Source organism: Schistocerca piceifrons, chromosome 2 (assembly GCF_021461385.2).
Source record: "Schistocerca piceifrons isolate TAMUIC-IGC-003096 chromosome 2, iqSchPice1.1, whole genome shotgun sequence".
In the NCBI taxonomy this organism is placed as follows: domain Eukaryota; kingdom Metazoa; phylum Arthropoda; class Insecta; order Orthoptera; family Acrididae; genus Schistocerca; species Schistocerca piceifrons.
The window spans coordinates 359,355,913-359,383,198 of record NC_060139.1 but is presented as its reverse complement, the minus strand read 5'-3'; the positions used below and the strand labels follow the sequence as shown (position 1 = coordinate 359,383,198).

The 27,286-nt window shown below is 39.5% G+C and overlaps 1 protein-coding gene across 1 annotated transcript in view; it reads left to right on the top strand.

The window, feature by feature from the left end:
• LOC124775383 (guanylate cyclase 32E) overlaps positions 1-27,286 on the top strand; it is a 509,109-nt gene that overhangs the window by 432,659 nt on the left and 49,164 nt on the right. The window contains exon 21 of the mRNA XM_047250218.1: positions 8,350-8,358. Coding sequence (XP_047106174.1) covers positions 8,350-8,358 — 9 coding nt within the window. The remainder of the gene's footprint in view (positions 1-8,349; positions 8,359-27,286) is intronic.

Sequence of the window (27,286 nt, the reverse complement as noted above, 5' to 3'; positions counted from 1 at the left end):
GTGTGGCTGATAAGATGATTGTAACTGTATTTTATTATTCCATAAATAATGTGCAGACAAGAGGTACAGTACAATATAGGACAAGTCAACATTGTGATATTATGGATAATACAAAATGATATGGTGATAAATGTGATGTGGATTACTGTGGTGACATGGCATGATATGATCAAATAAAGAGGGAAAGCAAACAAAAATTATAGTACACTACATTTATTAGCAACATATGAAGTTCTCTTACAGTTCAACAGTGCAGTTCATACATTTCACACATTAACATCACACAGTAATTTCATATTTATGTTATATTAACAAAATATTTTTCTGTTTTTATTTTGTTTTAAAATATTCTATTTCTGTTTAAGCTTAAGTCATGTAAAATTTAAATTTTACCTTCATGTTGCAAGTAATTCTTATACAATATAGAAACATTTCAGCAGAGTAATTTTTGACAGATGTTTTATATTATTCTGTATCTGTTTTTGTAACTCTTAATGAAACAACCTTTTTCTTTTTTCCAGAGATACATTTTGTCTCAGTGTTAGATGTGTGTGATGAATGAACATATCCTGCTTTTTCCTTGTATTGAAGGAAACAAAATTTTTCTTTGATGGTGTGCTTCTGGGTATAGCTGAGCTATTGATTCCATTTGGGTGCTATATGTGGGTGTGTATGTGTGTGTACTCAGTTTGAAAAAGGAGTCATTGAAAAGCTAGCAAAGTTTTCTGTCTTATTCGTCTGCCTTTCGTTGAAATAAAGAATTTTTAATTTACTAAAAATAGGTTAGCAAGAGATTTGTGACATTACAGATTCCATGATTCTTATAATTTACTGGTGCTTGAGTGTCCCCAGAAGATAATACTATATTGCAGCAATGACTCTTCTTGAGTAAAGCATGCTTTTTTACATTTCCCCCCCCCCCCCCCCCCACCCCCCCCCCCCCCCTTGCACACTGTAACAGCAAATGAAATTTGATTTACTTATTTGTTGTGCATGCTTGTTGCATCTTAGATCATCTTGAATCCATATTCAAAGATATTTTGTGAGTTGTGCATTTTAAAGTGTTTTACTAAATAGTTGGTGCTACTGTGTGGATGTTCTGTATTGAGCAAGAGACTGAAAGAGTTTTTGTGTATTTAGTATAAGGTTATTTGCAAAAAAGCATTTTTCAGTGTGTGAGCTGCACTTCTGAATTTCACCCTGGAAATCTTCAGTAGGCTACATCTATATTTGATCAGTACATTGCTGCCATATGTAAATTTAATATATTTATGATAGGAGCTGACTGGGTATAAATTATTTATAAAAAGTAGGAAGAATTTCTAAAGAAGAGCTTTGTAGGACACTATGTTTTAGATTTTATTCTTCAAAATAACTGGGAGCTATACTACTCAGTTACCTGTTTTCTGGTCTACAGAAACAAGTTTCTTTCACTGATAGGTGGTCGCCTAACTCCCAAATGTTCCCGTTTACTCAACAGGGTGGTGTGATCTATAACACCAAATGATTTTTAATGGCGAAGTACTTTTCAGATTATATTTGGGCTACTTCTATTAGGGCTACAAAGGCAAAAGGAGCAGTTTGTGTCGATTTATTTTCTTTGAAGCCATGTTGGTGCATGAAAATATATTTTTTCCCTATGTAGTTCACAAGTCTTTGTTGCCAAGACCAGCATGGAGTATGGGAACATCCAGGCTGTGCTTCTCTTTACATGATTTAGTACTAATCATTAATGTATTTGATGGATAGCTCTTACATTCATAATAAAATTACAACTCTTCTGAAGAGATTCATCATGTTACAACAACTGGTTTGCATTATATTCAATTAGTCATCTTTTGAGTTCTTCTCTTGATTGATTGTCAGCTGTCAGAAAAAATGGAAGAAAAACAGACAATAAGTAGTAGTTAATAAAACTTATTGAACCATCTTGCAAGATACTGAAAAAAAAAAAACCTGACTGTTTTTGCAAAATGGTAACCTTTGAAAAAGTGATAATGCAGTTAGTCTGACTGATGAAAATCTAAATAAAACTTGTACTTATCTCTACACCCTATTATTTTACCAGTATCTTATGTTGTATGAACTATAACATATTGTACATTATGTAACTTATTACTGCATTACTAGAAGGTTTAAATGTAATTACAAGCAGACACATACAATGATTATAACAATATTCAGAATGTTGTTTCATAGACCTGCTCTCTTCCTCTGCTGGCAATGTGATTAAGCTGAAGGATTTCACATAAGTAAGTGATGCACAAGAAGTAAATGGTTTACACGATACACAAGAAAAAAGATGCCACCCCACTAATTGATGCTCTCTATATTAGTATTCAGCACATTAAACTGACTTGTAATATTTGAAAGCAGATCTACAATTAAATCCTGTCATTTCATTTTGTTCCGTGCTGATTCATCCTGTCCATTGTCTGCCACAGTTCATGTGTTTGTTAATGTCCATATATTTGCTGTGTTTTCATAGGGAAATCTGTTTTCCTGTTACATGTAGGTTATGAAAGCATGGAGCAGTCACTGAAAACGGAGTGGGCAATTAATACCTTCATAGTGTTAAACGAAATTTCGGATGTAAACAGAGCACATAGAGCCATAGTGTTTTGCAAAAGTTTCCCACTAAAATTGTTGGGGTTAAAACTTCTCATGATAAGTTGTGAATTAGTCATATTGCAAGCACTGAATTCTTGCCACACAAAAATATCTGCTTTGCCACAGTGGCTGGTAACTAATGATGAACATACATAATGCAATTTGAATTTTATATCATGGTTTACAAACTCTGCTTGCTCTATTACAGCATCAGTTACATACCATGGACATATAAATAACTCAAAATAGATGTTTGAGATGATATGAAGTAGGATGGCCATATATTAATTTTAGGGAAAGTGTATGGCAGATACTGATTCATTGGAAGAATTTTGGGTAAGTGTAGTTAACCTGTTAAAGCAATTTCTTAGTAAATGCTTGTACAATCCATTTCTGAGTAGCATTTGAGAATTTAGGGTCTCTGTCTGATTGGGTAACTTAAAACAATGTCCACCTCCATAGCTGAATAGTCAGCATGTCTGAGTGCCATACAGGGGGGGCCCAGGTTGTTGAATCCCCGGGCAAAGAGGGGGGGGGGGGGTTGGAGATGTAATCTGTTTGGGGACTGGGTGTTGTGTTGTTCTCTTCATCATTGATGCACAAGTCACCGAGGCAGCATCAACCCAAAAGACTTGCATCATGTCCCTGAATACCCCAGATGGGGGTATCCTGGCCAAACATGCAATGCTAACATTTCATTTCATTTCACTTCAGACAATATAAGAGTCAAAGACAATGCAGAATTCATGATGGACATTATAGGTGGCAGTAGATGAATCATCTGAAGAGGCTCTATTAGAAAGACAACTATCCTCACATAAACTTACTGATAAAACTTTAAGTCTGTTATTTACTAGTGTTTCTGCAGTTACTTTCTTTCCTTCTTCAGCCTAAGAAAACTACTGATAAAAGTTAAAATACTGAGAGTATGTAAGTAGACACCGAGGAACTGTTATTTTTCTTGTGGTTTTTTAAAATGATAATAGAAAACAAGTTGAACATAGGAGGTAAAAATGCTTTAAATGCAGATTGAATACTGTTTTAACGAGAACAGAAAACAAGTTGAATACAACTGGTAAAAACATTTTAACTGCAGATTGAACACCAGATATGTACATATAGGTAGGTGAAAATGTAGATTAGCAATTGATTAGCACTTTACAATTAAAACAGCCAATTCACTGTTTCCAAAGCAGTTAGTTTGGCAATTTCAGATGATTTGAAGCTAGCACTTTAACTTATTATTTTTTTTAATCATCTTGTCCATTGCCATACAGAGAACCTGATGTAGAACCTAATAAACAGAATTTACTACATAAGAGACTAGTGACACTCACACATTCAAACAAAGTATCTCATGTTTGAGTGACTATGCTGATACAACACATAGATTACAAAGGTTAAAGAACATTTGAGACAGAAATGAATTGTCTATTTATCAACCAGTAGAACAGAAAAAGTGAAAAAGAGTAGCAACTGCCAAGCGAAGAACAGGTTTTTGAATATTGGAACACTTCCCTGTACAGAAGGAATGGAAAGACAAGAATCTGTAAAAAATAAAGAAAAAGAGAGAAAAATAAAAAAAGGAAAGGTACAAGTAGGGTATAGTAGTCCCAGGGAGTTGGAGGAGTTCCTCCACAGCCAAGATCGGGAGAAACATATGGTCAAGGAAGAAAGTATGAGAGTAATGTACTGGTAGATGAGACTAAAATTTCAAAGTGTAGTAATGAGGTGTATAGAACTGGCAAGTTAAAGATGAGAATATGATTGAGCAAAATGTGGTCAAAAGATGAGACCTAAAGTCAAAACAAATTAAAGGAAAAAACTACAAAAAATAGAGGCACTGGGAGATGGCAATGGGATACAAGGTAATTTTGGGATAAAGCATAAATAATGTTTTTTTTTTGGTGAAAGAACACAAATACTGTCAGTAATCTCTAAAGATGATGCACAACATTAATAGAAAACAAGAGGGATGAAGACTGTAGTGAGTAGTGAAAGAACAATGAAGAAATAAATTAATGTAAATTAAGATCAGCTAAACAGCAGCACTACCTACCTGTTCTGATAGGTGAGCTTTCGTAACACTGGCATTGGGAGAAGATGCAAAGGATTCAAGTGGTAAATCAAGTACCCAGACTTTTAATATGGGGTGCTCAAAAAGTCTCTCCTCAGTGCCGTATGATTGTTAGCTACACATGCCATATGCCATATGCCGCACGCCGTATGCCGTATACCGAAATGAAACTCAGTGAAATACAAGTTATTAATTTATTTAATATTCATTTTTACTTACAAATTTTCACATTAAATTCTGAAAGTGTCCCCCTTGTTGTTGAATATACAATTCAATTCATCTAATCATGTTTCCAAACACAAGCTTTAACATTTCTTCTATAATAGAAGCAGTGAAAGTGGATATTGCAGTTTTCAGTTCATTGATGGATTTTGGAGGTTTTTTATAGACCGTTGCTTTTGCTGTACCCCAGAAGAAAAAGTCAAGTGGTGTTAGGTCAGGTTATCATGGAGGCCAAAGCCCCTTTGAAATTATGTGATCACCAAAAATATCAGCAAGCAGTGACACTGAAATGCTGAAATGCGAGCTGTATGCGCGGTTGCATCATCTTGTTGAAAATAGCTGTTCAGTATTTCACTTAACACAAGTTCTCCTATGAATGGGTACAGAATATCACTGCAGTATCGTTGTGTGTAACCCAGGCAGGCGAACAATCATACGGCACACATGGCTAACAATCATACTGCATTGCAGAGGAGACTTTTTGAACACCTCATATTATGTATCATATCCTGCAACTGAGTATTTGGTGTTTCTGGTATAGTGTTCCCCACGCGGAGAGCCACATAGAAATATAATTTTACAGTTCACACTCAGCAAACAAAGGATATGATGTTATGAGTTTCCCATGATTCATTCTGATTTACAGTTAGCCATTCTCACTCAGTTAATCACCCGAAATAACAGATATTTGCTAACGTATAGATGCTAGAAGAAGCAGTCATATCAGGAATGCATGACATGATCATATATTTCAACTTTATTTTAGCTGTAGTCAGAGCTGCTCCTCCCTTTATAGCTGACTCCTGATCCAACCACTCACCCCTTGTGGTCCAGCCAGCATTCATACAACAAACTCTCTCATGACTGGACATCTTGCCTGTACATAAACCTTCTGCTTTGTATGGTCATGCTCCATGAAATTTTTCCGGTTCTTACGTTTTGTTCAAGGCTGTGCTGGACATCCTCAGAGTTGGCAAGACTCAATGAAACCACGAGCACCTCTGACGATGTCCAGTGCAACTCTGAACGTAAAGATAGGAATTGAGAATTTTCATGGACCATGACCGTACAACCCAGAAGGTTTACCAGCATTTTTTTGTGCCATTCATGCCCAAGTCTGTGTGCATGTCCAAGACCTTGTCAGCAACTGTGATCACTTGTGGTTAGATTAATGGTGTCTAATGTCTTTTCCACCAATGGAGTGGGTGCCAAAGAAACGTTACCTTCATTTTCGTGGTCACGAATCTGTTCACTGAGTGCAGGTTCCATTGCTCCTACAGTGATTTGAGCATGATATCCCGTGACTTGCTGACTTTGTAGCCAGCATTCCTACTGATCAGGTTTTTCCCAGTTTGATTTCAGTCATATCCTTAATGATTCTGTCCCAGAATCTGGGAGACTGCACAAGGATTTTTCTCTCATCATACTTTATGGAAAGCGTATATTCCAGAGGGGGCTCAGCTACTGCAGATGTACTGGAATGTCTCAGCCTAGTGTGGAGTTGGTGTTCTATACATGAACATGTACTGTTCTGGTTTTTTCACCAATGTATGATGTGCTACACTCACAAGGGATGTTGCATATACCTGGCTTTTAAAAGCCTAAATTTTCCTTTGCACTGCTGAGCAGGCTACTTGTTTTGGTGACTGGGTATGCCACTATTCAACACTAAATTTCTTTATATTTCTGCTGATCTTTGCAGAGACAGTCCCTGCTTAGCCAATGTTGCTAATGCCTTACGTTTGTCCTCTTCTATTTCTTACTTTTACTTGGAAACTGATTGCCATAGTGTTCCGTTTGGGCTGTGGAGTAGCCATTTCTGTGGAAAACCTCTCATAGATGATGAAGTTCAAAGGACAAGCTCTCTTAGTCAGTGGGTACATGCCATATGATCACGGTCTTCAAGACACCACTGTTCTGAGCAAGATGGTGGCACCCCAAGTGACCCATCTACCTTCCACCTCACCATAACATCCAAGAATTGCATCAGACTTTCTTTCTCCAGTTTCATGTGGGAATTTGATGTTAGGGTGGTGTGAGGTCAAATGATGAAGAAACTCAATGAGCTTCTCCATTCTATGAGACCATATTACAAATATGTCATCCACATCCTGGTAGAAATAGTTTGCTTTGGAAGTGGTAGGGTTCACAGCTGTTTCCTCAAAGTATTCCATACACAGATTCACCACCACTGGGAATAATGGACTTACCCATGGGTTTTTGACTATAATGTGTAATGGGGTACCTTTATTATGCACTTTTGGTAACCTGTACAACTTAGATGGTACTGCAGCCTATAGCCATAAGTTCTTGGTGGTCATCTCTGGAAATCTTGATGCTTTGAAGTAGCACTGTTGTCCTTGGTGGGGGGGGGGGGGGGGGGGGGGGGGTCGCTGTCACCACAAGATATCATTACAATGAAATCAACATATCAATCAGCTTACGAGTGGAATTCGTCTGGTAGCAGCTTACTGAATAAACATTAATTTTTTTTACTGTAGTGTTTTGGTAAAGTTTTTTTTTATCACAATGGTGATTTCTCATGCATTGTTTGGTCACACCAAAAAACATGAAAGGCTGCACAAGTAAAATGGTAAAGGTCATAAAATTGAAAAATTTTATGTAGATATTTTTTTGGTTAGTATCATTATTGAACCAGTATGAGTGATCCATATTTGAGGTAGTACATTTGTGTATAAATTTTATGAATTTAATGATAACCATCATTATTTATCTGTCTTGTAAAAATATGTGTGGAGATGTATGAAATATTAATTGCACATTTTTTCATTTCCTCTTTTGATGATACAAATTTTTTAACTTGTATTTACATAATCTGAATAGTGGTGACTGTGAATAAATATTTCAAACCCATGTCTGACAATCCAGATTTACCTTTTTCACGATTTGCCTGAATCGCTCCAGGCAAATGCCGGATGGTTCCTTTGAAACAGCATAGCCAATTTACTTTCCTGTCCTTCAATCAGTTCAAGCTTGTGCTCCATCTCTGATGACCTCATTGTCAATGTGACATTAAATCCTAAACTTCCTTTCTTCCTAAAGGAAGAATTTTAAGGCAAATGATCACATAAAGTCAGGCTACAAACTTTTAAGTTGGAGTGTTTTACCACGTGAGCTACCAACTAAGGGGGGCATTAAGTGAGTAATGGAACAGCTTTTTTTCTCTGCCAATTACGGTTGAAAAAATGTAGAATTTGTTGTGGGACAGTGTGGAGTATGCCTGCTTCAGCCCGTAGAGTTTCATGAAGTTCTGATACGTGGCAGCACTATAGGTAGCCTTCAAATGTTGTCTGTAATGAGGTGCATTCCAACAGAGAGCCGTCATTGAGATTCTTTTGGGGGAGAACCCAAATGTCACAGATATTCGTAGGTACTTGCAGAATGTCTGCAGAGACCTGGAAGTGAACAAAAGCACAGAGAGTCATCGGGTGAGGTGTCTATTGTCATAGCAACGAGGTTGCCCTATCTCCCGTGTGCTGGCCGGCCACACACAGCTGTGACCCTTGTAGTGTTGGAATGTGCGGACACTCTCATTTGAGGTGATCAGTGGGTTGCAATCAAACACTTTGCTAGAAGTGTCTGTTGGTAGTGCTGGCACACTCATCCACCAGTAGTGCTTATGCGCTTGTTCACTAGTTGGGGTACTCAGAGATGTGCGTCCTCTGGGTTCCTCACCGCCTAACAGAAGACCATAAAGAGCAATAAAAGACCATCTGTACAGAATTGCTTGTACGTGATGAGGCTGATAGTGACTTTTTTTTGTCGATCATTGTCAGAAGTGATGAAACGGGGGTTCATCTGCTCGAACAGGAAACAACACTGGATGCAATTGACTCAGAGAGAGAAAGCAATATATTTGTGTGGTGAGAGGAGTGGGGGGAGCTTTGAAAACAAGAAGGATATGATTTTCCAGTTTGCTTATGGTGTCAAATTGACCCCAGTGGTACTAGGGAGGTTTAAGAGGTTCAGTGTCACATTATTTTAACTGTAACTGTAAATTCAGAAAGTATGAGCAGCTAGCTGCATATTTCATTAAGGCAACAGCATCCATTAGTGGCATGTCAGGAGGGCAGCAAGTTGCTATCTAGGTTTCTGTCTGTTTTTATAGTTTACTTCTTCAGTTAGTCTTGCTAGGATGAGTAGGATGCATGCATGCTGTGGGAAGATACAGATGGAGCCGGTGTACCCAACGCCGTGGATCTGCCTGGCAGGGTCAGTGGCAGGTGGTGTTGCACTTGTGTTGCTCGAGGCGGAGGGCCGACCGGTATGGAGGCTGGCCGTCTGGCTTCACCTTCTCACCCTGTGAGAAAAAGTAGCTGTTCCTTGAGTGAGGTCTTCACAGGTGTACATGGGTTCAGGTTTGCTAGTTATTGTGCACTCTAATGTTAGGCTTGTTGTGGAGCCCCTGAGTGAGGTAGCATTCGGGGCTGGAAAGAAAGCCGAGGTGGCCTTGGTATTTCTCATTCTAGATGTGGGGGAGGCTTTGCCTATGGCTGTTGAGCATGCAAAGTGCAGTCATCTGCAAGTTGTGGCTGACGTTGGCACCAATGATGCCTGTCACGTGGGTTCCGAGGCCACCTTAATTCGTACAAGTGGGTGGTGGGAGTAGTGAAGGCTGCAGGTCTCAAATGTGGGGTGCAAGCACAGTTTACAATTTTTCAGGGGAAATGTAGGAATTTCCTTGATAGGTCACGGGTGAACTACACAAATCAAGCAGATACTCAGGTAGCAGAGTACTTGTGGAGTGCAAATGGGATTTCCTAGAATAGGTGGTATGAACCGTGAATTTACTTTCAAAACCTTTTCTTAAGAATTTGCTTTATCTTTTTTTTTAGAAACAAATTTAAAATTATAATCAGAAAGCACCCTCTAACTATCAAGTTACGATTTATTCAGAGGTAGAAAGAACAAATTTTTTGACAGTATGAGCTTTCGGGCTGCCTGAACAAACTCGAGCAGACTGGCTGCCTAACACATACTAGCACTCCAGATGACAGACAGACACTGACCCGGCTGACTAACTGACCAGACTCACCACCTAGCGAGCTAATAGCGCCCCGTAAATACACGTGAACAGACTATCTTTCCCCTTTCCCACCAGAGGGAGACACAAAAGCTGTGATTGCCACTGCGGTGCCACCGCCAGAAATGGAGGGCGACTGCTTCACACAACGCGCTGTGGCATGCTCTTCAAAACAGCAATTTTTACCATGGCTCATGGTAGTTCAAGATACTCCAATGAACACTTGCCAAGATGATATGCAGATGGAAAAATCAGACTGTGTTCAAAGTAAAGACACTTCAACTGACAAAATTTTATCAGTAAATTGTTGAAGTATTCATAATAAAGTTCCCAAATGTAATGCCCTCTGGGAAAGTTCTTGCATTCAAATTATTCTTGAGCTCAAGAGCTGCCTGAAACTCAAAGTAGAAAGCTCTGAGATACTTAGCAAGTCATGGAACAATATCATAAATACAGATTAGATGCTGTAGGACGGGACATGTTCATTTCAGTTGACAAAAATATTGCCTCTATTTAGGTTGAAATTGAGTGTGACAGTGAAGTTATCTGGTCACATATAAAAGGTCTAGATGAAATCAAGTTAATTGTTGGATGCTTTTACTGACCATGCAATTCTGCTGTGACAGTTTTAGTCATTCAAACAAAGTCTACAGTGAATAGTGCATAAATATCCAGATACTACGTGCAGGTGACTTTAACCTATCAAGTTCAGATTGGGACATCTATGTATTCATTGCAGGGGCTACAGATGGACAGTCTTGTGAAGTACTTCTGTAAATGTTTTCAGAAAACTGTCTCGAGTAGGTAGTTTGACAGCCCTCATGCAGTGCATATGTTTTACACCTTCTAGCTACAAACAGGCATGACCTTATTGACAGTGTTAGCATAGAGATGGGAATTAGTGACCATGATGTCATCAAAGTGACTATGGTTGTTACTTAAGTTGATAAATTGGTCAAAAAGGATGGGAGAGTGATTCTGCTAGAAAGAGTAGATAAGAAATTGTTAGTATCTCACTTGGACACTGAATTGACATCACTGAGTTCCAGTAAGATGGACATAGAGGAATTATGAGAAAAGATTAAATAGATTGTAAATCATATGGAGAAGAATGTGCCTAGTAAGTGGGTTAAGGATGGAAAAGATCCACCATTATTTAACAACAAAATTCAGAAAGTGTTGAGGAAGCAAAGGCTGTTGCCCTCTTGGTTAAAAAGAGAATGTGCAAATGACAACAGGCAAATGTTAGTAGAGCTTCATGTTTCTATAAAAAGATCTATGTACGAAACATACAACAGCTATCACCATTGTACCTTAGCAAAATATCTGGCCAAAAACCCAAGAAAATTCTGGTTCTATATAAAATCGCTAAGCAGGTCTATGTCATCTACACAGTTTGGTGCGTCAGTAGAAGACAGCTAAAGGAAAGCTGAAGTTTTAAATTTCATGTTTAAGATATCATTTATGTAGGAGAATTGTACAAACATACAGTTGTTTGACCATTGCACAGATTACTTTATGGATGACATAGTATTAGGCATCACTTACATAGAGGAACAACTGAAAGAGTTGAAAACAAATGAGCCACCAGATCTAGATGGAATCCCAGTTTGGCTTTTGCAGAGAGTGCTCTATGAAGTTGTCCCCTTACTTAGTCTACATTTATCACGAATCTCTCACCCAGCACATAGTCCCAAGCAATGGGAAAAAAGTGCAGATGATTCCTGCGTATAAGATGGGTAAAAGAACAGATCCATAAAATTACAGATCAGTATCCTTAACATCAGTTTGGTGCAGAATTCTTGAACATATTCTAAGGTGTACATATATGGGTAGATTGCATACCTAATGAGGAGGTACTGAATAGAATTGGGGAGAAGAGGAATTTGTGGCACAACTTGACTAGAAGAATGGATTGATTGGTAGGACACGTTCTGAGGCATCAAGGGATCGACAATTTAGTATTGGAGGGAAACATGGAGGGTGAAAATCGTAGAGGGAGACCAAGAGATGAACACACTAAGCAGATTTAGAAGGATGTAGGTTGCAGTAGTTATTCAGAGATGAAGAGGCTTGCACAGGACAGAGTAGCATGGAGAGCTGCATCAAACCAGTCTCTGGACTGAAGACCACAACAACAACATTCTAAGTTCAAATATAATAAATTTCCTTGGTATCGGAAAGCTGCTTCCACAAATCAGTATGGTTTTAGAAAGCAACAGTCGTGCAAAACTTAGTTTGCCCTTTTCTCACTCGATATAATGTGAACCATGGATGAATGACAGCAGGCAGATTCCATATCTCTTGATTTCTGAAAAACATTTGACACAGTGCCTCACTGAAGATTGTTAACAGAGATATAATCATATTGAATAGATTCCCAGATATGTGAGTGGCCTTCCACAAATCAGTATGGTTTTAGAAAGCAACAGTCGTGCAAAACTTAGTTTGCCCTTTTCTCACACGATATAATGTGAGCCATGGCTGAATGACAGCAGGCAGATTCCATATCTCTTGATTTCTGGAAAACATTTGACACAGTGCCTCACTGAAGATTGTTAACAGAGATATAATCATATTGAATAGATTCCCAGATATGTGAGTGGCCTGAAGACTTCTTAATTAATAAAATCCAGTGCGTATATCTTGATGACAACTGTTCATCAGAGACAAGTGTTTCATCAGGAGTGCTCCAGGGAAGTGTGATAGGACCACTTCTTTTTCTTTATACATAAGTGATCTCGGAGACAGGGTGTGCAGCAATCTGCTGTTGTTTACTGAGTTTTCTGTGCTGTATGGAAAGTTGTCATCGTTGAGTGACTGTAGGAGGAGACAAGATAACTTAAATAAAGTTTCTAGTTTGTGTAATGAATGGCTGCCAGCCCTAAAAGTACAAAAATGTAAGTTAATGCAGATGAGCAGAAAAAATAAGCTCATAGTTTTCAGATACAGTATTAGTAGTGTGCTACTTAACATAGTCAGGCATTTAAATATCTGGGCATAATGTTGCAGATTAGAGATTAGATTACATTAGATTAGTTTTTCATTCCATAGATCCACGGTGTGGAGATCCTCGTGGATGTGGAACATGTCAATATGTATGAATATATACAATACATCATTTGTTTCTATTAAAAAATTCGTCAATGGAGTAGAAGGAGTTGGCCAATAGTAAGTTTTTCAGGCCCCTTTTAAAATGAGCTTTATTTGTAACTAAATTTTTTACATTTGCTGGCAAATTATTGAAGATGAGTGTTCCTGAGTAGTGAACCCCTTTTTGAACTAAAGTAAGTGCTTTTAAGTCCTTGTGCAGACCATTTTTGTACCTGGTATTGTATGTATGAACTGGACTGTTTGTTGGAAAAAGAGATATATTATTTAGGCCAAATTTCATTAAGGAGTGTCGGCCGCGGTGGCCGTGCGGTTCTAGGCACTGCTGTCCGGAACCGCGTGACCGCTACGGTCGCAGGTTCGAATTCTGCCTCGGGCATGGATGTGTGTAGATGTCCTTAGGTTAGTTAGGTTTAAGTAGTTCTAAGTTCTAGGGGACTGATGACCTAAGATGTTAAGTCCCATAGTGCTCAGAGCCATTTGAACCATTTCATTAAGGAGTAAGTATACTGAGAGGCAGTAGTTAGTATACCCAGTTCTTTGAAGAGGTTTCTACAGATCGTCCGTGAATTTACTCCACAAATAATACATATTACACACCTTTTGGACTCTGAAAACTTTTGTTTGACTTGAAGAGTTACCCCAGAATATTATACCATATGACATTACGGAATGAAAGTAGGCAAAGTATGCAAGGTTTTTCATTTTTATGTCGCCTATGTCAGCTAACACTCAAATTGCAAATACAGATTTGTTAAGGCGTTTCTGCCATTCTGTGGTGTGCTCCTCCCAACTGAATTTATTATCAAGCTGTAATCCCAGGAATTTAAGACTGTCAACCTCTTCTATCTGCTCTTCTTCATACTTTATGCATATGCTGGGTGGAAACCTCGTACAGGTTCTGAATTGCATGTAGTGAGTCTTTTAAAAGTTTAATGTCAGTGAGTTGGCTTTAAACCATTTATTAATATCCATGAAAATATCATTAGCAGATCTTTCTAGAACTACACTCGACATACTATTTTTTGCAATACTTGTATCACCTGCAAACAAAACAAACTCTGCTTCTGGCAGTGTAACTGATGAGAGATCATTAATGTACACTAGAAAAAGCAATGGATCCTTGTGGGACACCACATGTAATTTCTTCCCATTCTGATGATGACTGATGACTTAATTCACTAGTCCCCTGCACTGACACCCTTTGTTTCCTGTTAGCGAGGTATGACTTGAACCATTTTGCAGCACGGCCCGTGACACCATAGAATTCTAATTTATTTAAGAGGATGTTGTGGTTCAGACAATCAAATGCCTTTGACAAATCACAGAAAATACCTACTGCTTGTAATTTGTTATTTAATGAATTAAGTGCATTTTCACTGTAGGTGTAAATAGCCTTCTCAACATCAGAACCCTTCAGAAATCCAAACTGTGTTCTTGATAATATGTTATTCGTGGTCAGATGGTTGAGAAGCTGCCTGTACATTACTTTTTCTAAAATTTTTGAGAATGCTGGCAAAAGTGAAATCAATCTGTAGTTTGATGGTATCTCTTTATCCCCTTTCTTGAATAGAGGCTTAACATCTGCATATTTTAGCCAGTCAGGAAATGTCTCAGTTATAACTGACTGGTTACACAAGTAACTTAGAATTGTACTAAGCTCACAAGTACATGCCTTAATTAACTTTGTTGATATTTCATCATAACCACTAGAATGCTTTGTTTTTAAAGATTTTATTATGGAAGTTATTTCTTTTGGTGAAGTGAGTGACATATTCATGTACCTGAAGCTATTTGTAAAGGCTAGTTTCAGATATTCAGGGGCATTATTTACTGATGCTGACAATCCCATTCTATCAGTTATGGATATAAAGTACTTGTTAAATAGATTTACCACACTATGCCCATCAGTTACTAATGTGTCATCTACGCTTAATGCATATGAAATGTAATGAGCATGTGAGGATTGTTTATGGATGGTATACGGATGATTTTGGTTTATTGAGAGAATTTTGGGAAAGTGTGGGTCATCTGTAAAGGAAACTGCATATAGGATGCAAGTGTCACCTATTCTCGAGTACTCCTCAAGAGTTTGGGATCTGCACCAGGTCAGATTGCAGAAGACATTGAAGTAATTCTGAGGGAGGTGGCTGGATTTTTTCCAACAGATTTGAACACCATGCTAGTAATACAGAAATATTTATTGAACTCAAGTGGAAATCCCTGGAGGGAAGGCGAAATTTTTTTCAAGGAACACTATTCACAAAATTTACAGGATCAGCATTTGAGGCTGACTGCAGTGCGATAGTATAGCTGCCAACATACATTTCATGTAAGGACTGCAAAGATAAATATGAGGAACTACGGTTCATACAGAGGCATATAGAAAGTCATTTTTCATTTGCTCATTTTGTGAGTAGAACAGGAAACAAAATGAGTAGTAATTGTACAGGGTACCCTCTGCCACAGTGCCTTGTGGAGTACATATGTAGACATAGATACCTACTCATGTTGGATGAGGACGTGGGTGTGAGGTTTGCCAAATAAAAGCTCCCTATATTCTGACAGGGTAGATATGGATCAATAAGGCTGGAATGTGAGGCCGTCTGCCAGAGTAGGCAATTGTAATGGATAAAGGAACAGAAAGGTAGAGGAAAAAATTTTTCGTCTGAATTATCTGGTGGCCAGTCAAGAACAGAGACAAAGAAAGATGGCATAATCCATCCACTCAGTATGAAGGCTGAAACATAAGGGAGGGAGCATCCTGGGCACTGCACTCCAAGGAGCATGTAGAAACGCTATGTGACACTTCTTCCCTGCTTCCTATTGGCTAGCCATGGTGGTGAGTGTGGCTGGTTTTGTCATCAAAATACCAGAAAGAACAGTGTCTGCTGATGCCAAAGTTCTACCTGGTACTTAGCATCTGAGGGAACTTATGCTGGATGCATAGTCAAAAAACATGACAAAAAAATCACTCTAAAGTATTATACAGAATATTCCCCATCTCGCCATCCTGTACATTGACACATTTACCTCTGGACCAGAGGATGCAGAAGAAGTATGGTTGAAGTTTATAAGAATAATTGAATATGTGCTGGGTAGATATGTACCTAGCAGGACAGTTTGAGATGGGAGGGCCGTCTATGGTATACAGTCACTATAAAGAAACTTCTAAAGAAACAGAAAGTACAACATAGTAGGTGTAAAACAAATTGTAGCATGATAGAGAGGTGCTCAGTGAAGAACATTAAACAATGCTTGAATCCTCCAACAACTACCACAGCAGAATATTGAATGATCTTTCACAAAACCCAAAGAAATATGTTTCTTTCTAAATCAAACAATGGAAAATCCAGGATGGAATGTAACAATATTATGAAAAGGAAAGTTGCTACTCACCATGTAACAGACATGCTGAGCCGTAGATAGGCACAACAAAAAGACTCCCACAATTAAAGGTTTTGGCCATAAAGGCCTTCATCGACAGTAGATGCCCCACACACACACACACACACACACACACACACACACACACACACACACACATACATATGACTGCAGTCTTAGGTAACTGAAACCACACTGCAAGCATCAGCACCAGTGGATGATGGGAGTGGTGACTGGGTGGGGGTAAGGAGGAGGCTGGGGCAGGGAGGGGGAGGGATAGTGGTGGGGCTCGTGGACAGTGAACAGCTGCAGGTTAGCCGGTGGCCAGGGGAGAAGTGGGGGGGGGGGGGGGGGGGGGGGGGAGTAGTGGAAAAGGAGAGAAATACAAAGACTGGGAGTGAAGGGGCTGGATGCTATCCCTTCCCCTCCCTGCTCCAGCCTCCTCCTTACCCCCTCCCAGTCACCACCCCTATCATGCACTGGTTCTGCTGCTCGCAGTGTGTTTTCAGTTGTCTGAGACTACAGTCATGTGTGTGAGTTGTGTTTGCGTGAGTCTGTGTGTGTGTGTGTGTGTGTGTGTGTGTGTGTGTGTGTCATTTATTGTTGACGAAGGCCTTAAAGGCCAAAAGCTTTAATTGTGAGAGTCGTTTTGTTGTGCCTATCTGCGATTCAGCATCTCTGCTATATGATGAGTAGCACCTTTCCTTTTCATAATATTGTTTCTTTGCAAATCAGTTAGTGGCATCAAAGTTAGTGTTCAGACCTCATGGACAAGTCAGGAAATGAAGATAAGGGTAGCAAAGCAAAAGCAGAAATACTGAAGAAAGGATGCAAGGTTATTGTTTCATATTCTTCAACAATGAGGTCATTAGAGACATGGCAAGCCTGGATCAGGGAAGGCTGGTGAAGGAAATTGGCCTTGCCCTTTCTATGAAACCATCCTGACATTCGCCTTGAGCTATTTAGGGAAATCACAGAAAATCTAATCTGGATGGCCAGACAAGGATTTGACCTGTAGTCCTCTTGAATGCAAGTCCGGTGTGCCACCTCTATCTGTCATAAATATTAAACACCATTTTCAAACAGTAATGCTACCCTAGTTTAATTCTCACACCTTTGCAAAGATGAGTGGAATAGATGATACTATCAGTAGTGTTAAGAAGTAATTGTAATCATCAAAATTGAATAAAGCTTGAAGGCCCAGTGGAATCCCTGTCAGATTCTACACTGAATTTTTGGGAAAATCAGCCACATTTTTAACCATAATATACCAAAGATCCCTCAAATAAGAAAACTGCATCCACTGGTTGAAAGAAAGGACAGGTGACAAGCCATTTGCAAGAAGGGCAATAGAAGGGATCCACAAAACTACTGTCAAACATATATGAATTCCATTTCTTGTAGAATCTTAGAACATTCTAAAACTCAAACTTCCTGGCAGATTAAAACTGTGTGCCCGACCGAGACTCCAACTCGGGACCCTTGCCTTTCGCAGGCAAGTGCTCTACCATCTGAGCTACCGAAGCACGACTCACACCCGTTCCTCACAGCTTTACTTCTGCCAGTATCTCATCTCCTACCTTCCAAACTTTACAGAAGCTCTCCTGGGAACCTTGCAGAACTAGCACTCCTGAAAGAAAGGATACTGCGGAGACATGGCTTAGCCACAGCCTGGGGGAGTGCAGAGTGAAAATCTCATTCTGGATTCTAAAACTCAGATAGAAGGGAATATCTCAAATGTAATGACATCCTCCATGCCAACTAATATGCATCCTAAGAACATTGATCATGTGAAACCCAACTTGCATTTTTGTCATATGACACCCTGAAGACCATAAATTAAGGCTATCAGATAGATAGGTATCTCTTACTTTGGAAAAGCTTTTGACTCAGTACCAGAACTATATTTTTTATTAAAACTGCAATCATATAGGGGATTAAACAATATTTGTGACTGGATTGTGGTTTTCTTGGTAGGGAGGGCACAGGCTATTATCTTGGGAATGAGAGTCATCGACAACTGTGAAGTGATTTCAGGTGTGTCCCAGGGAAGTGTGTTGGAATTTTTGCCGTTCAAGTTGTATATTAATGATATGACAGAAAATGTTAATGCTGCGGTACAGTGTCTCAGATACTGTTAATGATCAACAGTCTTGTTCATTTAAGAATGAACTCACAAATTTTGATTATGTTTCCATATCAGCCATAGAACATTTCAGAATGCTTCCAGGAGTGATCCAAATCTCCATTTGTCCTGGCAGCTACTCTCCCTTGTGCTCACATCATATTATCATGATTCCCATGCAGGGTGAGACACATGTTTTCTCTCATCATCGCCTTGCTATGCTGTGAAATAGCTGCAGTGCTTGGATAGCCAAATTGGTTAAGGTGAACACACATAAAATGTGGGAAATCTGGATCTGAGTCTCAGTCCAGCCCAAATTTTCATTTGTTCTGAAATATTCTACTGTTGATGTAGAACCATAATCACATTTTGTTAGTTCATTCTTAAATGAATGCAGTCTTGATTCTCAGTGCAATGTCTCAGACAGTGAACTTCAGTATTTCATACCATAGCAAGGCAATATGAGCAGACACAGCAGACACCACCACATTGGAGATATTTTGATTGCTCCTGGAAGTGTGCTCAGATATCCAGAGTGATTAAGATGACTACTCATGACACACTGGAAATCCGTGTTTGAGTCTGGTCCAGCACAAATTTTCATTTGTTCTGAAATATGCTACAGCTGATGCAAAATCATAAGCAGAATTTGCAAGCTCGTTCTTAATTAAAATATAAATAGTAAATTAAGACATTTTGCAGGTGATGCATTTATATGTAATGAAGTACTGTTGGAAAAATATCTGCACAAATATTCAGTCTGATGTTGATAAGATTGCAAAGTGGTGGAAAAATTGTCAACTTTCTTTAAATGTTTAGAAATATATAATTATGCACTTCACATATATATATATATATATTCTTATCTGAGGTAACAAAAGTCAAAGGATAGCTCTTAACATCATATCAGACTTCCTATTGCCCAGCATAGTGCAGCAACTCAATGTGGCATGAACTCAGAATGTCATTGGATGTCACCTGCAGAAATACTGAGCCAATCTGCCTCTATAGCTGTTCTCAACTGCAAAAGTGTTGCCGGTGCAGGATTTTGAACACAAACTGACCGCTCAATTATGTCATGCATATGTTTGATGGAATTCATGTCAGGTGATCTAGATGGCCAAATCATTTGCTCAAATTGTCGAGAATGTTCTTCAAACCAATTGTGAACAGTTGTGCCCCAGTGACATAGCGCATTGTCATGCATAAAAATTCCGTCTTTGTTTGGGAACATGAAGTCTATGAATGGCTCCAAATGGTCTCCAAGGAGCCAAACATAATAATTTCCAGTAAGTGATCAGTACAGTTGTACCACAGGACCCAGTCCATTACATGTAAACACAGACCACACCATTCTGGAGCCATCAATAGTTTGCCCAGTACCTTGTTGACAACTTGGGTGCATGGCTTCAAGGGGTTTGTACCACCAGTTCTTACCAACAACATTCAGGACTCATCTGACCAGGCCACAGTTTTCCAGTCGTCTGGGATTCAACCAATATGGTGAAAACCCCAGAGAGCTGCTGCAGGCAATGTCGTATTGTTAGCAAAGGCACTCGCATCAGTCATCTGGTGCAGGCCGTTAACACCAAATTTCACTACACTGTCCTAATGGGTACATTTGTTGTGTGCCCGTATTGATTTCTGTATTTATTTTGTGTAGTGTCTCATGTCTGTTAGCACTGACAACTCTATGCAAACGTCACTGCTCTTGCTCATTAAGTGTGGGCCTTCAGCCATTGAAAGGTTCGTGGTGAGTGGTAATTATTGGAATTTGGTATTCTCAGCACACTCTTGACACTGTAGATCTTGGAATACTGAATTCCCTATCAATTATGAAAATGGAATGTCCCATGTATCCAGCTCCAACTACAATTTTGTGTTCAGAATCTTTTAATTCCCATCGTGTGGCCATAATCATGTCAGATACCCTTTCACATGAATCACATGACTACAAATGACAGATCCACTAATGCACTGCCCTTTTATACCTTGTGTATGTGACACTACAATCATCTGTATATGTGCATATTGCTATTCCATGACTTTTGTCACCTTAGTGTATGACTACAATATCAGTTAGTCACAGTTGGATTTGAGCAACTCATACAAGTACCTAGGGATAACAAATTTATATGGATATGAAATGAAATGATCACATAGGCTCAGTTGTAGGCAAAGTAGATGGCAGACTTTGATTCATTGGTAGAAGACTAGGGAAATGCACTCAGTCTACAAAGACCATTGCTTACAAAACACCTGTTCGACCAACCATAGATTATTGCTCAAGTGTGTCCCCCAAAGGTGTACAATGGAGGAAATTGAATATGCACGGTCGGTCTCAGGTTTGTATGATCCATGGAGTAGTGTCACAGAGATGTTGAAAAAACTGAAGTAGCAAATGCTTGAAGATAGACACAAACTGTCCCATGAAAGTGTATGTATAAAGTTAAAATATAACACAACACATATGGCTTCCGTAGAGACTACGAAGACAAGATCAGTCTTATTACATGTGCATATCATTCTTCACATGTTTCTTACTTGAATAGAATGTGAAGCCCTAATAACCGGTGAAAGCACCGTTTTCCAACCACTTCACAATTGTTTCCAGATAGATCAGGTATACATTTTTTCTCCTTGTGATTTCAGCTGTTGTTAGGAAGAATTTATTGAATTCATTGGACAATGATGTGAAAATAACATCATCTACCTTTCTGTTACTGTCGTCAGTGAACTAGATATCATTTACCTTTTTCAGTTTATTCATTTCATGTCTAATTATGCTCCAAAATGCTTTTACTTTGTTCTCAGAATTTTCCATTTTTGTGGGTACTGCATGATTTTTATTTTCTTGATTGTACAGGGAAGAATTTTCTAATGTAGGTTTTAGTGCACTTCAAAGCCCTCATTAGTGATAGTCATTGACCTGCTATAAAAGATAACTGGATATGCAGTATTATAAGGATATGTTTTTTGGGCAGAATTAAATTTCTTATATACTGTATGTCCTTGACAATTTTCTTCCCATGATTAGTACGATAACTTCTCTCTGAATAGTGTGACTAAGTCATCTTTTTGATTTTTCCTTTCTTAGCAAAGCTAATTGATGGGGGTGCTTTATTGCTATCATTAGACTATTGTGGTAAGAGATATGGATCATGTGAAATATGGATGAGAAAAAACAGGAATAATTTGAAATGCATTGCCATAAAATAATGAAAAATTTAAGTCAACAGGTGAATAACAAAAAGGAAAAGCTGCTAGAAAAAACATCGTAAGTGTAATAACCTATTTGTAGATTAAAGTTCCTCAGTGAAGCATGCAGAAATGAAATCTCATGACATTAAATTACTTTGTTTTTATCCATACAGTTAAATTACAAACACATCAGGCCTGAGTTGAATTTTTCACTATTCCGTATTTTTGTCAAAACAGATCTTTTTATTTTTTATTTCTCTTTTTTTTCTGCATATCATATTCTTCAGACAGTAGTCTATTATGCACAGTTCTCATACTGAACCATTGAAAACATTCCATATGGCAAACATAAAAACTCAAATCTTAATTGCAGACTGGGTGACACTTTGCCTGTGCATAATAACCAAAGAAGCTTATAAAGATATTTGCCAAATAGATATTGGTGGCTGACTAGATTCTTGGGTTGGGGGAGATTTTATATATAAAGACTGGTATAGTAAAATTTTGTTTTCTTAATAATTACATTATAGTTTATATAACTGCAGGATGAAAATTTACCACTGGAGATGATTTATAAGTTCCAATAATGTTTTGGTTTAGCTAAAAGATGGTTTGTTGGAAAAATACAAAAGTTTTCAGTACTATTTTATTAGTACACTGGATGGCTACAGGATGAATAATCTACTTCCAAGTAAAGCTGCCATGTTTGAAAGTTTGCTATTTTATGAAAATTTTTAAACAAGGGCATCACTCAATAATAAGAGCATTATCTGGTTCAGAAAAATTAAGCCAACAAAAGTATAAGGTTAAATACTGGATTTGAACACGTATATAGTCTTACTTGGCAAAAGTAAATTTGGGTGTGACTGATCTTTAATTATAAATATCTTTTAAGTTAGTTTTAGGAAAACTGAAACAGGTCACTCAAAGGTTTCTGATGACTGATGTTACTCTCACAACTCACTTGGATTTCACCATTACATTTTGTTGTAACTATTTCTATTATTCATTTCCTTTAATTAATAAAGTTTTCAATGAAACTAAATATACAACCATCATCAGCAGCTGGTAAATTTTCACATCTACATCTACATTTATACTCCGCAAGCCACCCAACGGTGTGTGGCGGAGGGCACTTTACGTGCCACTGTCATTATCTCCCTTTCCTGTTCCAGTCGCGTATGGTTCGTGGGAAGAACGACTATCTGAAAGCCTCCGTGCGCACTCTAATCTCTCTAATTTTACATTCGTGATCTCCTCAGGAGGTATAAGTAGGGGGAAGCAATATATTCGATACCTCATCCAGAAACGCACGCTCTCGAAACCCGGTGAGCAAGCTACACCGCGATGCAGAGCGCCTCTCTTGCAGAGTCTGCCACTTGAGTTTGTCAAACATCTCCGTAACGCTATCACGGTTACCAAATAACCCTGTGACGAAACGCGCCGCTCTTCTTTGCATCTTCTCTATCTCCTCTGTCAACCCAATCTGGTACGGATCCCACACTGATGAGCAATACTCAAGTATAGGTCGAACGAGTGTTTTGTAAGCCACCTCCTTTGTTGATGGACTACATTTTCTAAGGACTCTCCCAATGCATCTCAGCCTGGTACCCGCCTTACCAACAATTAATTTTATATGATCATTCCACTTCAAATCATTCCGCACGCATACTCCCAGATATTTTACAGAAGTAACTGCTACCAGTGTTTGTTCCGCTATCATATAATCATACAATAAAGGATCCTTCTTTCTATGTATTCGCAATACATTACATTTGTCTATGTTAAGGGTCAGTTGCCACTCCCTGCACCAAGTGCCTATCCGCTGCAGATCTTCCTGCATTTCGCTACAATTTTCTAATGCTGCAACTTCTCTGTATACTAGGTCATTTATATATATTGTGAAAAGCAATGGTCCCATAACACTCCCCTGTGGCACGCCAGAGGTTACTTTAACATCTGTAGACATCTCTCCATTGATAACGACATGCTGTGTTCTGTTTGCTAAAAACTCTTTAATCCAGCCACACAGCTGGTCTGATATTCCGTAGGCTCTTACTTTGTTTATCAGGCGACAGTGCGGAACTGTATCGAACGCCTTCCGGAAGTCAAGAAAAATAGCATCTACCTGGGAGCCTGTATCTAATATTTTCTGGGTCTCATGAACAAATAAAGCGAGTTGGGTCTCACACGATCGCTGTTTCCAGAATCCATGTTGATTCCTTCATAGTAGATTCTGGGTTTCCAAAAATGACATGATACTCGAGCAAAAAACATGTTCTAAAATTCTACAACAGATCGACGTCAGAGATATAGGTCTATAGTTTTGCACATCTGCTCGACCACCTTCTTGAAGACTGGGACTACCTGTGCTCTTTTCCAATCATTTGGAACCTTCCGTTCCTCTAGAGACTTGCGGTACACGGCTGTTAGAAGGGGGGCAAGTTCTTTCGCATACTCTGTGTAGAATCGAATTGGTATCCCGTCAGGTCCAGTGGACTTTCCTCTGTTGAGTGATTCCAGTTGCTTTTCTATTCCTTGGACGCTTATTTCGATGTCAGCCATTTTTTCGTTTGTGTGAGGATTTAGAGAAGGAACTGCAGTGCGGTCTTCCTCTGTGAAACAGCTTTGTAAAAAGGTGTTTAGTATTTCAGCTTTACGCATGTCATACTCTATTTCAATGCCATCATCATCCCGAAGTGTCTGGATATGCTCTTTCGAGCCACTTACTGATTTAACGTAAGACCAGAACTTCCTAGGATTTTCTGTCAAGTCGGTACATAGAATTTTACTTTCGAATTCACTGAACGCTTCACGCTTAGCCCTCCTTATGCTAACTTTGACATCGTTTAGCTTCTGTTTGTCTGAGAGGTTTTGGCTGTGTTTAAACTTGGAGTGAAGCTCTCTTTGCTTTCGCAGTAGTTTCCTGATTTTGTTGTTGTACCACGGTGGGTTTTTCCCATCCCTCACAGTTTTTACTCAGCACGTACCTGTCTAAAATGCATTTTACGATTGCCTTGAACTTTTTCCATAAACACTCAACATTGTCAGTGTCGGAACAGAAATTTTCGTTTTGATCTGTTAGGTAGTCTGAAATCTGCCTTCTATTACTCTTGCTAAACAGATAAACCTTCCTCCCTTTTTTTATATTCCTATTAACTTCCATATTCAGGGATGCTACAACGGCCTTATGATCACTGATTCCCTGTTCTGTACATACAGAGTCGAAAAGTTCTGGTCTGTTTGTTATCAGTAGGTCCAAGATGTTATCTCCACGAGTCGGTTCTCTGTTTAATTGCTCGAGGTAATTTTCGGATAGTGCACTCAGTATAATGTCACTCGATGCTCTGTCCCTACCACCCGTCCTAAACATCTGAGTGTCCCAGTCTATATCTGGTAAATTGAAATCTCCACCTAAGACGAGAACATGCTGAGAAAATTTATGTGAAATGTATTCCAAATTTTCTCTCAGTTGTTCTGCCACTAATGCTGCTGAGTCGGGAGGTCGGTAAAAGGAGCCAATTATTAACCTAGCTCGGTTGTTGAGTGTAACCTCCACCCATAATAATTCACAGGAACTATCCACTTCTACTTCACTACAGGATAAACTACTACTAACAGCGACGAACACTCCACCACCGGTTGCATGCAATCTATCCTTTCTAAACACCGTCTGTACCTTTGTAAAAATTTCGGCAGAATTTATCTCTGGCTTCAGCCAGCTTTCTGTACCTATAACGATTTCAGCTTCGGTGCTTTCTATCAGCGCTTGAAGTTCCGGTACTTTACCAACGCAGGTGCGACAGTTTACAATTACAATACCGATTGCTGCTTGGTCCCTGTATGTCCTGACTTTGCCCCGCACCCGTTGAGGCTGTTGCCCTTTCTGTACTTGCCCAAGGCCATCTAACCTAAAAAACCGCCCAGCCCACGCCACACAACCCCTGCTACCCGTGTAGCCGCTTGTTGCATGTAATGGACTCCTGACCTATCCAGCGGAACCCGAAACCCCACCACCCTACGGCGCAAGTCGAGGAATCTGCAGCCCACACGGTCGCAGATCCGTCTCAGCCTCTGATTCAGACCCTCCACTCGGCTCTGTACCAAAGGTCCGCAGTCAGTCCTGTCAACGATGCTGCAGATGGTGAGCTCTGCTTTCATCCCGCTAGCGAGACTAGCAGTCTTCGCCAAATCAGATAGCCGCCGGAAGCCAGAGAGGATTTCCTCCGATCCATAGCGTCACACATCATTGGTGCTGACATGAGTGACCACCTGCAGATGGGTGCACCCTGTACCCTTCATGGCATCCGGAAGGACCCTTTCCACATCTGGAATGACTCCCCGTGGTATGCACACGGAGTGCACATTGGTTTTCTTCCCCTCTCTTGCTGCCCTATCCCTAAGGGGCCCCATTACGTGCCTGACGTTATAGCTCCCAACTACCAGTAAGCCCACCCTCTGCAACCGCCCAGATCTTGCAGACTGAGGGGCAACCTCTGGAACAGGACAAGCAGCCATGTCAGGCCGATGATCAGTATCAGCCTGAGACAGAGCCTGAAACCGGTTCGTCAGACAAACTGGAGAGACCTTCCGTTCAGCCCTCCGGAATGTCTTTCGCCCCCTGCCACACCTCGAGATGACCTCCCACTCTACCACAGGTGAGGGATCAGCCTCAATGCGGGCAGTATCCCGGGCAACCACAGTCGTAGTCCGATCGGGGGATGCGGGGACGAGTTGGCTGTCCCCGACAAACCCCCATGAATCACATGACTACAAATGACAGATCCACTAATGCACTGCCCTTTTATACCTTGTGTATGTGACACTACAATCATCTGTATATGTGCATATTGCTATTCCATGACTTTTGTCACCTTAGTGTATGACTACAATATCAGTTAGTCACAGTTGGATTTGAGCAACTCATACAAGTACCTAGGGATAACAAATTTATATGGATATGAAATGAAATGATCACATAGGCTCAGTTGTAGGCAAAGTAGATGGCAGACTTTGATTCATTGGTAGAAGACTAGGGAAATGCACTCAGTCTACAAAGATCATTGCTTACAAAACACCTGTTCGACCAACCATAGATTATTGCTCAAGTGTGTCCCCCAAAGGTGTACAATGGAGGAAATTGAATATGCACGGTCGGTCTCAGGTTTGTATGATCCATGGAGTAGTGTCACAGAGATGTTGAAAAAACTGAAGTAGCAAATGCTTGAAGATAGACACAAACTGTCCCATGAAAGTGTATGTATAAAGTTAAAATATAACACAACACATATGGCTTCCGTAGAGACTACGAAGACAAGATCAGTCTTATTACATGTGCATATCATTCTTCACATGTTTCTTACTTGAATAGAATGTGAAGCCCTAATAACCGGTGAAAGCACCGTTTTCCAACCACTTCACAATTGTTTCCAGATAGATCAGGTATACATTTTTTCTCCTTGTGATTTCAGCTGTTGTTAGGAAGAATTTATTGAATTCATTGGACAAT